The following is a 15,434-nucleotide window of genomic DNA, read 5'->3' on the forward strand; positions in this document are numbered from 1 at the left end:
AGACCTGGTTCTGGATCCGAACTTTCACACTGACAGATTTATACCTGATCCAAAGGTGTCTCTGACACCTGCTGTCACCACTGTGTGTCCTGACAGGTGTGTGTGTGTGTGTCCTGACAGTTGTGTGTGTATGTGTGCTGACAGGTGTGTGTGTGTGTGTCCTGATAGGTGAGTGTGTGTCCTGATAGATGAGTGTGTGTGTGTCCTGATAGGTGTGTGTGTGTGTGTGTGTGTGTGTGTGTGTGTGTGTGTGTGTGTGTGTGTGTGTGTGTGTGTGTGAGTCCTGATAGGTGAGTGTGTGTCCTGACAGGTGTGTGTGTGTCCTGATAGGTGTGTGTGTGTCCTAATAGGTGAGTGTGTGTCCTGATAGGTGAGTGTGTGTCCTGTTAGGCGAGTGTGTGTCCTGACAGGTGTGTGTGTGTCCTGACAGGTGAGTGTGTGTCCTGATAGATGAGTGTGTGTGTGTGTGTGTGTCCTGATGGGTGAGTGTGTGTCCTGATAGGTGAGTGTGTGTCCTGACATGTGTGTGTGTGTCCTGATAGGTGAGTGTGTGTCCTGATAGATGAGTGTGTGTATGTCCTGATAGGGGAGTGTGTGTCCTGATAGGTGAGTGTGTGTCCTGACAGGTGAGTGTGTGTCCTGATAGGTGAGTGTGTGTCCTGATAGGGGAGTGTGTGTCCTGACAGGGGAGTGTGTGTCCTGACAGGTGAGTGTGTGTCCTGATAGGTGAGTGTGTGTATGTCCTGATAGGTGTGTGTTTGTGTCCTGATAGGTGTGTGTGTGTGTCCTGATAGGTGAGTGTGTGTCCTGATAGGGGAGTGTGTGTCCTGATAGGTGAGTGTGTGTCCTGACAGGTGAGTGTGTGTCCTGACAGGTGAGTGTGTGTCCTGATAGGTGAGTGTGTGTCCTGATAGGTGAGTGTGTGTCCTGACAGGGGAGTGTGTGTCCTGACAGGTGAGTGTGTGTCCTGATAGGTGAGTGTGTGTCCTGATAGGGGAGTGTGTGTCCTGACAGGGGAGTGTGTGTCCTGACAGGTGAGTGTGTGTCCTGATAGATGAGTGTGTGTATGTCCTGATAGGTGTGTGTTTGTGTCCTGATAGGTGTGTGTGTGTGTCCTGATAGGTGAGTGTGTGTCCTGATAGGGGAGTGTGTGTCCTGATAGGTGAGTGTGTGTCCTGACAGGTGAGTGTGTGTCCTGATAGGTGAGTGTGTGTCCTGATAGGGGAGTGTGTGTCCTGGCAGGGGAGTGTGTGTCCTGACAGGTGAGTGTGTGTCCTGATAGGTGAGTGTGTGTCCTGATAGGGGAGTGTGTGTCCTGACAGGGGAGTGTGTGTCCTGACAGGGGAGTGTGTGTCCTGACAGGGGAGTGTGTGTCCTGATAGGTGAGTGTGTGTCCTGATAGGTGAGTGTGTGTCCTGATAGGGGAGTGTGTGTCCTGACAGGGGAGTGTGTGTCCTGACAGGGGAGTGTGTGTCCTGACAGGGGAGTGTGTGTCCTGATAGGTGAGTGTGTGTCCTGATAGGTGTGTGTGTGTGTGTCCTGACAGGGGAGTGTGTGTCCTGATAGGGGAGTGTGTGTCCTGATAGGTGAGTGTGTGTCCTGACAGGTGAGTGTGTGTCCTGATAGGTGAGTGTGTGTCCTGATAGGGGAGTGTGTGTCCTGATAGGTGAGTGTGTGTCCTGACAGGTGAGTGTGTGTCCTGATAGGTGAGTGTGTGTCCTGATAGGGGAGTGTGTGTCCTGACAGGGGAGTGTGTGTCCTGACAGGGGAGTGTGTGTCCTGATAGGTGAGTGTGTGTCCTGATAGGTGTGTGTGTGTGTGTCCTGACAGGGGAGTGTGTGTCCTGATAGGTGTGTGTGTGTGTGTGTGTCCTGACAGGGGAGTGTGTGTCCTGATAGGTGAGTGTTTGTGTCCTGATAGGTGTGTGTGTGTGTCCTGACAGGGGAGTGTGTGTCCTCATAGGTGTGTGTGTGTGTGTGTCCTGACAGGGGAGTGTGTGTCCTGATAGGTGAGTGTTTGTGTCCTGATAGGTGTGTGTGTGTGTCCTGACAGGGGAGTGTGTGTCCTGATAGGTGAGTGTTTGTGTCCTCATAGGTGTGTGTGTGTGTGTGTGTCCTGACAGGGCAGTGTGTGTCCTGATAGGTGTGTGTATGTCCTGATAGGTGTGCGTTTGTGTCCTCATAGGTGTGTGTGTGTCCTGATAGGGGAGTGTGTGTCCTGATAGGTGTGTGTGTGTCCTGATAGGTGTGTGTGTGTCCTGACAGGGGAGTGTTTCCTGATGGGTGATTGTGTTCTTTATTTTATTGCTATTCAACTCATGATCTGAATATTGACTCATCAGAAGGTTTCATTCAAACTCAAGGCTCATCTCAAGTCCTGATGTTCCTCCCTGAAGGATTCCGAACCTGTTGGCAACTCAGGTCATGTGACCTCCGTGAGCAGATGAGTGACAGCTGCTCGTCACCATGGAAAGATTCTGAACGAGACAAACAGGATGTCCAGACGTCTTCAGCGTGGAAGGGGTCGTCGGGTCACTGACTCTCATTTTCATCTTCGTGGGTCCAGCCAACGGAACATTCCGAACCGCCTGGTCTAAAGGTCCAGAACACTCCGCAGCTTTGTCCGGATCTTCTGGGACAACCACGGCGAACAAGAAGACGACTGTGAGATAAACTGACAAGAGTCCTGTTGTTGTTGTGACTTTGAGTGAACAACAAAGTTTGAAGCGCCAGGCTTTCTTCTTCTAATGCTTCACAGGACTCACGCCGTCACAAGAAAACTAGCACCACAGCAGCCCCTGGTGGTCACAGCGGGAAATGCATCTGTGACCTGAGATATTTTCCTGTTGTGCGTCTGGATCACACACACACGCACACATTCTATTGAACACACAAATACATAGACCCACAAAAAAAAAATCACTCACAAATACACACACACCCATCACACAGATACTGATTATTTCACTCACACAAAATACACATTCTTTCACTCAAAAATACAGACACAGATTATTTCACTAATACAAAAATACACATTCTTTTACTCACAGATACACACTATCGCTCTCACACACATAAAACGTTTTTCCTTTTTACACGTTCAAGTTCTAAAGGTCAAGGGCCATCGTTTTTACCGTGGTATCTCACCCCCTCCTCCCTCCTCCAGGTCACATGACAGCTCTGGTGGGTCCAGGAAAGATATCGTTCCATAATTAGTTGGTGCCAAACTTTGTTGGCAGACCCGGGGTGTGTGGGGGGGGAGGTTGGAAGTATCAGTGTCATCAGAATATTGAAACCTTAAACTTGTTCAAATGTTGTCGTTTTGAGCTTTGAATACACATTTTTAATTAAATTTAATCGTCTGTATGTTGAAAGGTGGAGCCTTTGCTTTCGTTAGAAATGACCAGAGAGACCTAAACGACTGACGGTCCAAACTTCAATGGAAACGATTCAGAGCAGAACTGCTGGTTTGTAGCACTTTATTAAGAACACGCGGCAGAAAATGCCTCCAACGTTATTGCAAAACATTCTGGCGGACCAAATAAGTTTGTTACATACGAAAGAGTGTGTGTATGTGTGTGTGTGTGTGTGTAAGGGAAGCTTGTATTTGACCACGCCCCTCTACTATCATCGACTTCCTTACCACGCCGCCATGTCACGTCCTACACACCAGAGCTACACAAACACACGTCAACTATTTGGTGTAAAAACAGCAGTTTAGCTTCTTCGTTTAAAAAACAGTAGTGTGACTGAGAAGAGCGCCCCCAGCTGGAAGAATCTGTGCACGCAGGCACACAAACACACACACGAAAGCTTTTGTGCTTCTGAGCTCCTTAAAAAGATGAAAAAATAAAATCTGTCTCTAACTTGAAAGAAAACTTGAAACAAACGTCTCACTCGTCCATGACGAAGAGAAAGTCTGAGGCCGCTGTGGTGTTGTTGGGCTCTGTCCCACTCTTACTGTAAAACCCGCCCGCAAGTCCCCAGACCAGAGTCCCCATTGTAGTTTTGTACTTTAGCACCGTCATCCCCTCGCAGGAAACTGTTCCTCTCTCTCCGCCCAGCACGGGGCGGCGGCAGTCTTAGGGGGGCACGTAAGGAGGTGGGGATCTGTATGGGGTCATGTTCTTGGGGCGCGATCCTTTGCCGTCCATGGGCGTGGTGAACGGGGGCGGAGGCTGGTACGGAGGGGCGTTGGGGTCCTCGTCCCGCAGAGCGGTGTACTCTCCCAGCATCTCTTGGTTGAGGGGCTGGGTCTCTGAGGTGGCCATGTTGGGGTACTCTGGAGGAGGCAGGGGGGGCTTCTCTTCCTGGAGGATCAGCGGCATGCTGGAGGACGGGGGCGGCTTGGAGTCGTCCAGCTCATCTGCAAAGATGATGGGAACTCCTTTCTTGATGAAGGTGGCCTGGTCCTCCATGGTGAGCTTCCCTTTCCTCTTCTTCCTGTAGCAGATCATCGCGATGATCCCCGCCATCAGCAAGATGGCTGCCACCACGACAGCCGGGATCACCGTGTGCAGGTACACATCGTCGGTGCTCTGGCGGCCCGTCCCCAAGGCGGGCGTGACGGCAGGTGGCTGCGAGACGTCGATCTCTGCCGGCGGGATGAAGGAGTACATCTTGCAGCTGGCACGTCCCTTCACCTTCACGTCCAGGGGCCGAAACTCCGGCTCCATCGCGTACCTGAAAGACCGGGAAGGATTCCCGTCGGCGTCCGCGAGCATCCTGCTCATGGTGGCCACCTGCTCCCGAGGACATGGGTGCTGTGGCAGGCTGGTGTTGGTCCACTCAACCACGATGGAACCTTTAGTGATGTTCCTCAGGCTGACACTGCTGCAATTCCGGTCCCCGAGAGCGTAGGCCAACCGCTTCACCAGCTGGACCTTCTTGTGAATATCGTTGGTAATTGAACGTGGGTCGCCGTCGAAGCGAGCGACGAAGACTGCCGGGCTCTTGTCGTTGGTGGGCCAGCGACTCACTCTCACCTCAAAAGCGTCGATGGCGTTCAAACCACCTTTGTCCGTTGCCTGCATGAAGTACTCGTGCTTCCCAGCGTGGTGGACGTCCGGGAGTCCGTACAGAAGCTGGCTGGTGGTGTTGAACTGGATCCAAGACGAGTCTCCCACTACCTCCTTGTGGTTTTGCCTCAGAGTGAGTCGGAGTTTGTCGGTCGTTCCGTCCTCCTTATCGAAGAAGGTGTCAGAAGGGATCTTCACCTCAAAGTAGGTCCCGACCAGAGCGTTGACCTGGTCAATGGGATTGTTCAAAACTGGGCTCTCGTTGTACAGGTCCAACACCACATCAGGGGGAGGCGTGAGCCGCCTAGGTGGTTTAGCCGTTGGGGCTTTAGGTTCTTGAGCAATGGGTGTTGGTTTTGGCCTCTTGGGTCTCTTGGTGGGTTTTCTAGTTGGTGTTGGGGGGGTGGCGGTGGCCTCTACATATGTGGGTCTGGTCAACGTGGGCTGAATAGGAATAGTGCTGGTTGAATCCATCACCCTGGTGGGTTGAGGAGGTCCTAAAGTTGGAGTGTGGGAAACAGAATCACGAAATCTGATAGTGGGTTTGCCCGGGAGAGGGACAGGTCCTCTCACTGGGGGGGCAGCACTTTCAGTTGGGGCCGCGATATAAGGAGAGGAGAGTGTTGGCACTATCCTCACCGGGGGCTCCACCACAGTGGTCGGAGGCATGACCACCAGCACCGGGGTGGGGGTGTTGTTCAGCTGACGGCGGACTCTCTTGGGAACGTGGGGCTTCTTGTTGGCGATGTGCCAGCCCACCACCGGGTACCCCAGCCTGGCCGACATGGTCCCTTCCTTAGCGGGTCCCTGCACGCTGTTGATGTTGGGGACCGAGGTCTGGTCCAGCGAACATCCCAGTTTCCAGGAGAGCAGAGCGCCGTTCTCCACCACCTGAGGGAGGCAACGAGTCAAGGTTACAACAGGAACCCAAAACACACAACCGTGAATTTAACCAGAGAAAAAGATCCATTGTAAGTAAATATATCAATGAAATACAATATATTTACTGGTTAAGTTTAACATATCAAATGCTGAAACTTGCTGAAGATTTTTTATTTAAATATTGAATAATTTCAATATTTAATTCAATAATTTAATTCAATATTAAATAATAATTGAAATTATTCATTCATTTTCATTTTTTTAATTATTATTATTATTATTATTTATTTTTTTACACATAGTTTGTCATTTAGTTATGATTCAAACCGTAAGCCAAGGGTGGCACTATGATAAGCAACATTTTATATATTTAATTTAAAAGGCTACGGATTAAAAAATATGGAATTTAGACAAATTATTTGAATTATAAAAGCAAAAACTAATTGAAAATATATATTTTTTAAATAAATTATTTAAAAAACAATTGCATTCTTAAATAAAGAAATTATTGAATTCAATATTTAAATAATAATGAAAGGCTTGATAAGAACAACTTTAATTAAAAAAAACCTTAACATTTGAAAATGTTAACCATCAACATTCTGATGGCTTCGATCCCGGTTCTCACCTTCTTGGCGTTCCCGGGTCCGGCCATGAAGGCGGACATGTCAAAGAGCCGGTTGTTGACCACAGGCAGCATCTTCATGTCGCGGACCTCCACCCCCGAGAACCCCCTCATGCGCCGCAGCAGGTCCACGCGCTGCCAGGAACTCATCTTGGTCAAGTCGGCGTCCAGGATCACCGTCAGCAGCGTCACCGGCGCCTCGTCCGCGCACGTGAACGAAGGAACCTCCGCGGGCGGAGACGAGTCTTCGTGGTCTTCAGGGTGGACCTCGATGGAGAGGACCTCCGAGGAGGAAGTCCTGCTGCCGTTTGACACGGAAGCTGAGACGTAGTGAACTCCACGATCCTCCTCCAGGGGGAGCCCTCGCAGGGTCCGGCTGCCGGCGTCCCAGTGCAACCAACGAGGGAGTTGATCCTGACCCAGCTCTGAGACCTGCAAGACAAGACACGTTTACTTCAGGTACTTCAGTCAGCACCAGGTATTGAGCAGGAAGTCGATGACAAGAATAGAAGAGGAACCAGAAACATCTGCACGAAAATCTTTCCATGGTGAAGAGAACAAGACAAGTCTGTGTGCAGAACTTCCACTGGAAAGTGTGACGCGTGACTGTGTGTGTGTGTGTGTGTGTGTGTGTGTGTTCATCTATAAGGATGAATGTTGTCATCTGTGAGGGTGTGTGTGTGTGTGTGCACCCATGAGATTGTGTGTTGGGTACTTGTGTGTGAGGGTGTGTTTGCATCTAGGAGGGAGGATATACGTCTGTATGTGTGTGTAAAGGAGTGTGTGTGTGTGTGTGTGCGTACACTTCTGTAGGTTTTATCCGTCTCTGTGTGTAGGTTTCTTTGTGTGTGATTATATGTGTGGTTTTGTATGTATGTGTGTATCCGGTGTGTGTACGTGTCTTAATGCAGGTATGGGTTTGTGTTTGTGCTTGCGTGTCCATGTGTGGTTTTCTATGCGTGTTAGTCTCTGTGTGTGTGTGTGTAGGTGCATATGTAAAGAGGTGTATGTGCATCTGTGTGTGTGTGTGAGTGTGTGTGTGTGATCTGTAGGTGAGCGTGTGTATGTTCTTTCGTTTAAGTGCGTGTGTGTAAAGGAGTGTACGTATGCGTTTCTCTAGGTTTGTGTGTAGGTTTCTAGGTGTGTGTGTGTGTGTGTGTGTGTGTGTCTCAGATAAGAATCAACGGGTCTTTTCATGTTCGATCCCTCCAATCGTCTCTCCCGACAGAGGCATGTGGGCGGGCTCTGGAGATGATTGACAGCTCGGGAAGGGGCAACGGTTGAAGTGTTTCCATGGAAGTTGTGGACGGGACAGCGATGACCCCTGACCTTTCAACAGCTCTATAAATACTTCCACACCAAACATGGCAGAACACGAGTGACGCACCGGCGGAGGACAAGTCTGGGCGGATCAGAACCTCCTGAATGAACGTGGGGCGAAGAATGTGAAACACAGCTGACGCTTTAATTACATAGCAACATGGCCGCCACCGCCACCACGGTGCCAGGAAAGTGATGAGTCATCCGGGAGCCGCTGCTTTTAACTGCACTTTCCACCAAACACACCAGCGGAGGGGAGCACACCCCAGAAACACACTCGCAACCCAAGAGGCTCGGAAAACACAAAACAGCCCAGGTCGTCATGGTTACGAGTGTGGCTTGTGAAAAAAACTTGCGTTTTGGCAGGAATCTGGTAAAATGATGCGAATCATGATACAGGGTCAATAATACGGTGTATCATGAAGCTGTTGTAACAAGTATATATGTGTAGTACAGTCGAGTACTTGACTCTGGTGTTGTAGTATTTACAGACCACATGACTCTTGACGAAGTCGTAACTGCTTTAATTTGTTTTCAAGTCACTGTATCCTCTCGTTCTCAGTCATCAGGGACCTTTTTCATTGTTCCTTTATCTGCTTAGGTCGTAATGACTGCTGCCATCTAGCGGCCGGAGGTTTAATTTATAAATATAAATTGAATTATTTTATTTTGAACACACTTTAAAGTTATAAACCATTAATTGTAAAATTAAAAAATGATTTTAATTCCTACAAAAACACAATATTTAAATTATATTTTTTTAGATAGTGCTGTTGAATATACAGTATGCTAAAAAAATATATTGCGATATTTAATTTTATCAATATTTTCACATACCCCTAATGACGACACTCGAGTGTCACTCACACACTGGTCACCATGACAACACTGAGGAGTGAATATGAAGACAGGTCCCTCACCATGACGACGTCATCTGCTCCAAGACCTCCAAGTCTGGCCGGCACCTCCATCTGGAACATCCGTCCCACCACGGCAGACCAGTCTGGGAACGGCGAGTGTCCGGCCGCCAGGTTCTGCTGCTTGGCGGCGGCGGCGGCGGCGATGGCGGCGTCCTCCTTCACGCGTAGATCCTCCGTCACTTCCTGGAAGTTGTTGAGGAAGGAGGAAGTCATGGACGCCTCCAGCTCCACACCTGCAGCGGTGGGGGGGCACCAGCACAGTCCGGCCAACAGCAGGCCCAGCAATAGCCCTCGAGTCCTGGGGGGTCCGGGGACCGGCCCACGGCGGGCGCCCCGACTCCCCTCGTCACACATTCCTGAGCGATCCACGGACGCGCGGTCAACAAAAGCCGGCGACTCCGGAGGGGGCGCAACAGTAAATCCTTCCTTTCAGACCTTCTGCTTGATCTCCGCCCACTTCTGCCCGGCGCCGGCCCACGACCCTCCGCCGCCTCCTCTTTTGTCCCGGCGAGGTTCGACTGTCTCCTCAAGTCTGCGTCTCACCAGCCCAACCTTTGTCCGGACCTGTGGAGGGAGGGGGAGGTTAGCAGGTTCCACAACAGCCCTGGAGGTCGCGACCTCCGAGGGTCTACAATGAACTTCGGATTAAGATGAAACGCACACAGCGTCAGGTGACCGCGATCCCCCCAATTTGTGATGAATGTGTGAGAGAAGGTGTGTGTGTGAGAGAGGGGTGTGTGAAGATGACCCCTCCTGTGTGTGTGTGTGTAAGTGTGTGGGGGGTGGGTGCATATATGTGTGTGTGTCTATGCATTTCTCTGTGTGGGAGAGAGTATGTTTAACTGTGTGTGTATTCTTGTGTATTTTGTGTGCATAAAAGAGAATATGCATTGGTTGTTTTGTATTGTGTGCGTTTGTGTTCATTGTGTAGACTGTGTGCGTGTGTTTTTTGTATATTCTGTGTGTATTTGTGTGCGTGAGAGAGGGTGTGTGAGTGTGTGCGCATCTGTGTGTGAGTGGGAGAAAATCTGTATTTCTGTGTCAATAAATATGCGTATCTTTGTGTGCATTTGTGTGTGAGAGAGAATGTTTATTAGTGTGTCTGTGTCTGTGTGCAACAGCGAAAATATGTATCTCGTCGTGTCTGTGTGCAAGTAGCAGTAAAAATGTGTATCCGTGCATGCGTGTGTCAGTGAAAATGTGTACTTGTGTGTGTGTCTTTAAAATGTGTATCTGTGTGAGAGAGAATTAATCAGTGTATCTGTCTGTGTGCGTTTGTGTGTGATAAAGTTAGAGTGTGTGCGTGTGTGTATGTGTGTATCCGTCTGTGTGTGAGAAAGTTGGAGTGTGTGTATGTGTGTGTGTGTGTGTGTGTGTGTGAAGGAGGAACACTACACTCTAAAGTACATCAGCAGAGATGAAGAGCTTACAGTCTAGACTCCGCCCCCTTGTACACCTTGATTGGGATGTCAATCACCCGATCACTCCTCCCACACTGAGGGGTGAGGAGAGTGTAAGGAGGGTGAGGAGAGTGTAAGGAGGGTGAGGAGAGTGTAAGGAGGGTGAGGAGGACAACTTGTCCTCACGGTCAGATCGCAGCAGACTCGACCTGGAACAGGATGTTTTGAGAGGTGTGTTCGTGTCTCCAGCTGTCAATCAAACGACCCCCCCCCCCCTCAGAGCATCAGACCTGCAGCTGGAAGGTTCTGACCCGAACCTCTCTCTGTTGGTTCTGGACGGTGTTGAAGGGATGAGCTTCAGGACCAAGTCACAGATACACCGAGACCACCTGACGCTCCACAAACACCACTTCCTGATCAACACGCCCCCTGGTGGCGCCGCACCCTCAACCAGCAGCTCACGCTGTGAAGGAGCGACGGCTCCCAGAATTCCCAGCATTCCAGAGGGAGCGACTTCAGGTGGAAACACACGCTTGTTGTTCAGGTGAACCAGAGTGTGAGTCTGTTTGTGTGTCCACATATGAGTGTGAGTCTGTTTGTGTGTCCACATATGAGTGTGAGTCTGTTTGTGTGTCCACATATGAGTGTGAGTCGGTTTGTGTGTCCACATACGAGTGTGAGTCTGTTTGTGTGTCCACATATGAGTGTGAGTCTGTTTGTGTGTCCACATATGAGTGTGAGTCTGTTTGTGTGTCCACATATGAGTGTGAGTCGGTTTGTGTGTCCACATACGAGTGTGAGTCTGTTTGTGTGTCCACATATGAGTGTGAGTCTGTTTGTGTGTCCACATATGAGTGTGAGTCTGTTTGTGTCCACATATGAGTGTGAGTCTGTTTGTGTGTCCACATACGAGTGTGAGTCTGTTTGTGTGTCCACATATGAGTGTGAGTCTGTTTGTGTGTCCACATACGAGTGTGAGTCTGTTTGTGTGTCCACATATGAGTGTGAGTCTGTTTGTGTGTCCACATATGAGTGTGAGTCTGTTTGTGTGTCCACATATGAGTGTGAGTCAGTAAGAGTGTATATACTGTATGTGTGTGTAAGAGAGTAAATGTGTGTTTGTAAGAGTATATATACTGTATTTGTGTGTGCAAGAGTGTATATGTGTGTGTGCAAGTGTGTATATACTGTGTGTGTGTGGAAGAGTTTATATGTGCGTTTGTAAGAGTGTATATACTGTATGCGTGTGTGTAAAATGTATATACGTATGTGTGTTTGTAAGAGTGTGTGCGTGTGTGTTTGAAAGAGTGTTTATATATGTGCGTTTGTAAAAGTGTGTATGTGTGTTTGTAAGGGTGTTTATATATGTGCGCTTGTAAGAGTGTGTATGTGTGTTTGTAAGAGTGTATATACTGTATGTGTGTTTGTAAGAGTGTATATCTGATTGTGTGTCCACATGCGTGTGTAAAAGTGTAAAACTGAGTGTATAAGGGTATACATGTGTGTGCGTTAGAGTGTGTATCTGTGTAAAAGTGTACGGGTGTGTGTGTGTCTGGATGTGTCTGTAGGAGTGTATACCTCTGTGTGTACGAGTGTGTGCGTCCACATGTGTGTATGTGAGGATCAGTAGGTGTGAACATGTGGGGAAGTGTTGGGAAGACGTTAGGCACTCGGGGTGAAAGGTCACTGGATCAGAACCTTCCAGAGTCCACTTGTATGTGAGGTGGAGTCGACACACTGCTACCTCAGAGTCCATGTAAGAGAGTGTTTGTGTGCACGTGTGTGTGTAACAGAGTGTGTGTTGACTCAGCTTGACTCGGCAGCAGCAGACAAACACAGGAGGAAATGAATCCTGAAGAGTCGACACGTTACATTTGACAGTCAAACACAATCAAGTGTGCGACTGTGTGTTTGTGTGTCGATGACATTTCCGCTTTTGTGAGTCGCTCGCTTCTGCTTTCATGCACTTTCCGGACGTGACGACGAGTTCAGCTCACGCTGCCCTCACAGCTACACTCTGGCCGTGGAACATCCGTGTGGTCTACAGAACAAACGCATCTACACTGAGCTGGACCTGCTGGTTCTGGTCCAGAAGAAGACCAGCAGAACCACACACACCTGCTAGAGTAGAATCTGCTTTCATGTGGTTCAAACAACAACTGAACAAACAACCTCCAGACACGACAACTGACACCAGAAACTCACAAGTTGTGTTTGTGTGAGTGTGTATCAGTTAGTGTAAAGACGTGCAAGTGTGTATGCGAGTGTGTAATTTAGAATTTCTGTAAGTATTCGTCTATGTGTAAAATTGTCTGTGTTTATCGATGTGTAGTGTGTGTTTGTATGAGTAAGTATGTGCATGTATAGCTGTGTGTGTTATTGTGTTCCACTGTCTATAACTGTGTGTGTATTCATGTGTGTGCATAATCTGTAAATGTGTGTAGTTATGTTTTTATGCGTGCTTTTGTATCAAATAATATGTCTCAGTGTGTAATTGTGTTGTATGCGCAAGTCTGTCCCAATGTTTAATTGTGTTGTATCCGTGAGTGTGTGTCCGTGAGTGTGTGTAGTTGTGCTTACTTGTATGCGTGATAGTGTATCTATGAATATGTTTAACAATAGTTTGTATCAGTGTGTAATAGTGTTGTATGCGTGAGTGTGTCTCAATGTTTAATTGTGTTGTATGTGCGAGTGTGTATCCGTGAGTGTGTGTAGTTGTATGCTTAAAAGTGTATCTATGAATATGTGCAACAATAGTTTGTATCAGTGTGTAATTGTGTTGGTTCATGTCTATATATCTACACAATTATCCGCAATGTGGATCAAATAAAAGTTTTTCTTATCCATGTGTGTATCTATGATTGTGTATATATTTTTTCCAAAGTGCATGAGTGACAATCTATGCGTTTGTGTGTCTTTTGTAACACATGTGAGTCGTGCTCAGAGAAATGTTCTGAATTACTTTTTTGTTCAACAGATTTACTTTCAAATCACCGTCACCAGACGACATGTTCCTTCGCCAGAGTGTGAACCTGAGCCCTCAGTGAAGGGTTCACATCTCACTCGGTTCATGAGCCAAACATTTCAGACCATCTCACTCCGGGCAGGTGTTGAAAAACGGTGTCCGGAGGAGACTTGTGGGTCAGAACATTTTGAGACGCCCCCACACACGCCAGAACTATTCTGGGCGACAGTTATGTTTGCAGGCAGCTGGAGATTCTTGTGGACCAGAACACCCACCAGGACCCGGATCAGAGTCTGTCCTAAACCCAGAACCGAGGTTCAGAACCATGACCGTTGATTTACGAACTTTAAAACGTCTCGAAACTTTTCGGTACCAACACGCCACTGGACCAACAATTCGAGCTTCTGGTCCCAACGTTTCCATGGGGACGCGGACGTGAAGGGAATCACGACCGCGATGTCGAGCTCGTTGTTTATCGGCACCAGGTGAAAGTGTGACGTCACGATGCTGGACTAGGTCCACACCTGGTTCGTCCCGCCAACATGTGGACTCCTCTGACCCTGAACGGGACCAAAATAAACCCAGCTTCTGTTGGGCTGAAACACGGCCCGGTCGTAAACAGGCCCTAAACCCGGCGCCTCTGGTCCGCTGCACCTGTTCGGGCCTCCGGACCCAGTTCAGCTGCTCAGAACCAGGACCACCGTTGAGTACCAAGGGGCGGGAGGAGAGCCGGGCGCCGCGGGGAGGAGCCGGGACCAGAAAAAAGGTTCGGAACACGGACGGAGACGCCAGGAAGACGGTCTCCTCCTGGTGGTTCCGCCAAAACAAACGAACAGAACCAACACTGCGACTCACCGTCCCGGAACCTCCTCGTCAGTCCTCGCCGGGCCAAGCTCGCCTCCTGCGGCTGCAGTCCAGAGTCTCCGGACCTTCTGCGGTTCCGAGGCGACAGCAGTGAGAACCAGTTGGACCGGCAGGAGGTGAAGCGTCGAACCCAACAAGAACCTTCTGCGGCTGCGAAGATCAGACTCACTCGACGTCCTCCGCGGTAAATGTCCGCGTCGGAGCTGAAGGATGAATATCCAGCCGGAGAAGGAGGAGGAGAAGGAGGAGGAGGAGGAAGGAGGAGGAGGAAGGGGGAGGAGGAAGGGGAGGGAAGGAGCTCTCTCCTCCCCCTCCTCCCCCCTCCTCCCCCCAGGTTCACGCTGCAGCGCGTCACCCACAAAAGACAAGTCACGTGACCCGCGGAACATTAGGAGGAATGTTTTCAAACTTTTTCCTGCACACTGATAGACACGCGCACAGACAAAAACACACACCACCACTTACACAGACACACACTAAAGATGATTACACAGAGACTCATACACACTCATGGACAGATCACAGACTCACAAACACTTATGAGCACATGATAGACACACACTCTCGTGAACACATCACAGACAAACACACACTCACGAACATATCACAGACACACACATACACACACTTGTGAACACGTCACATTCACACAGTCTCATGAACACGTCACATACACACACTCAAGAACACATCACAGACAAACACACACTCACGAATATATCATAGACACACACATACACACACTTGTGAACACATCACATACACAAACATACACACACTCATGAACACATCACAGACAAACACACACTCACGAATATATCACATACACAAACATACACACACTCATGAACACATCACAGACAAACACACACTCACGAATATATCACATACACAAACATACACACACTTGTGAAAACATCACATACACACACTTGTGAACACGTCACATACACACACTCTCATGAACACATCACATACACAAACATACACACACTTGTGATAACATCACATACACACACTTGTGAACACGTCACATACACACACTTGTGAACACATCACAGACACAAACATACACACTCTCATGAACACATCACAGACACAAACATACACACTCTCATGAACACATCACAGACACAAACATACACACACTCATAAACATATCACAGACACAAACATACACACACTCATGAACACATCACAGACACAAACATACACACACTTATGAACAAATCAGATACACAAAAAATAAACACACTCATGAACACATCACATACACAAACATACACACACTTATGAACAAATCAGATACAAAAAAAATAAACACACTCATGAACACCTCACAGACACAAACATACACACACTTGTGAACACGTCACATACACACTCTCATGAACACATCACAGACACAAACATACACACACTTATGAACAAATCAGAT

General features: G+C 48.5%; 1 protein-coding gene across 1 annotated transcript; it reads right to left on the minus strand.

Moving 5' to 3' along the window:
- Nucleotides 1-3,467: 3,467 nt before the first annotated feature.
- On the minus strand, nucleotides 3,468-14,163 carry dag1 (dystroglycan 1). Its single transcript, XM_087801281.1, has 4 exons — nucleotides 13,988-14,163; nucleotides 8,768-9,331; nucleotides 6,531-6,959; nucleotides 3,468-5,911 (listed from the first exon to the last, which is right to left on the minus strand). Exons 2-4 carry the CDS (start codon nucleotides 9,119-9,121, stop codon nucleotides 4,085-4,087), a joined length of 2,610 nt encoding a protein of 869 aa, XP_087657407.1. The 5' UTR covers nucleotides 9,122-9,331; nucleotides 13,988-14,163; the 3' UTR covers nucleotides 3,468-4,084.
- Nucleotides 14,164-15,434: the final 1,271 nt, after the last annotated feature.

This window comes from Callionymus lyra, chromosome 10, assembly GCF_982586985.1.
Source record: "Callionymus lyra chromosome 10, fCalLyr1.hap1.1, whole genome shotgun sequence".
NCBI classification, from domain to species: domain Eukaryota; kingdom Metazoa; phylum Chordata; class Actinopteri; order Syngnathiformes; family Callionymidae; genus Callionymus; species Callionymus lyra.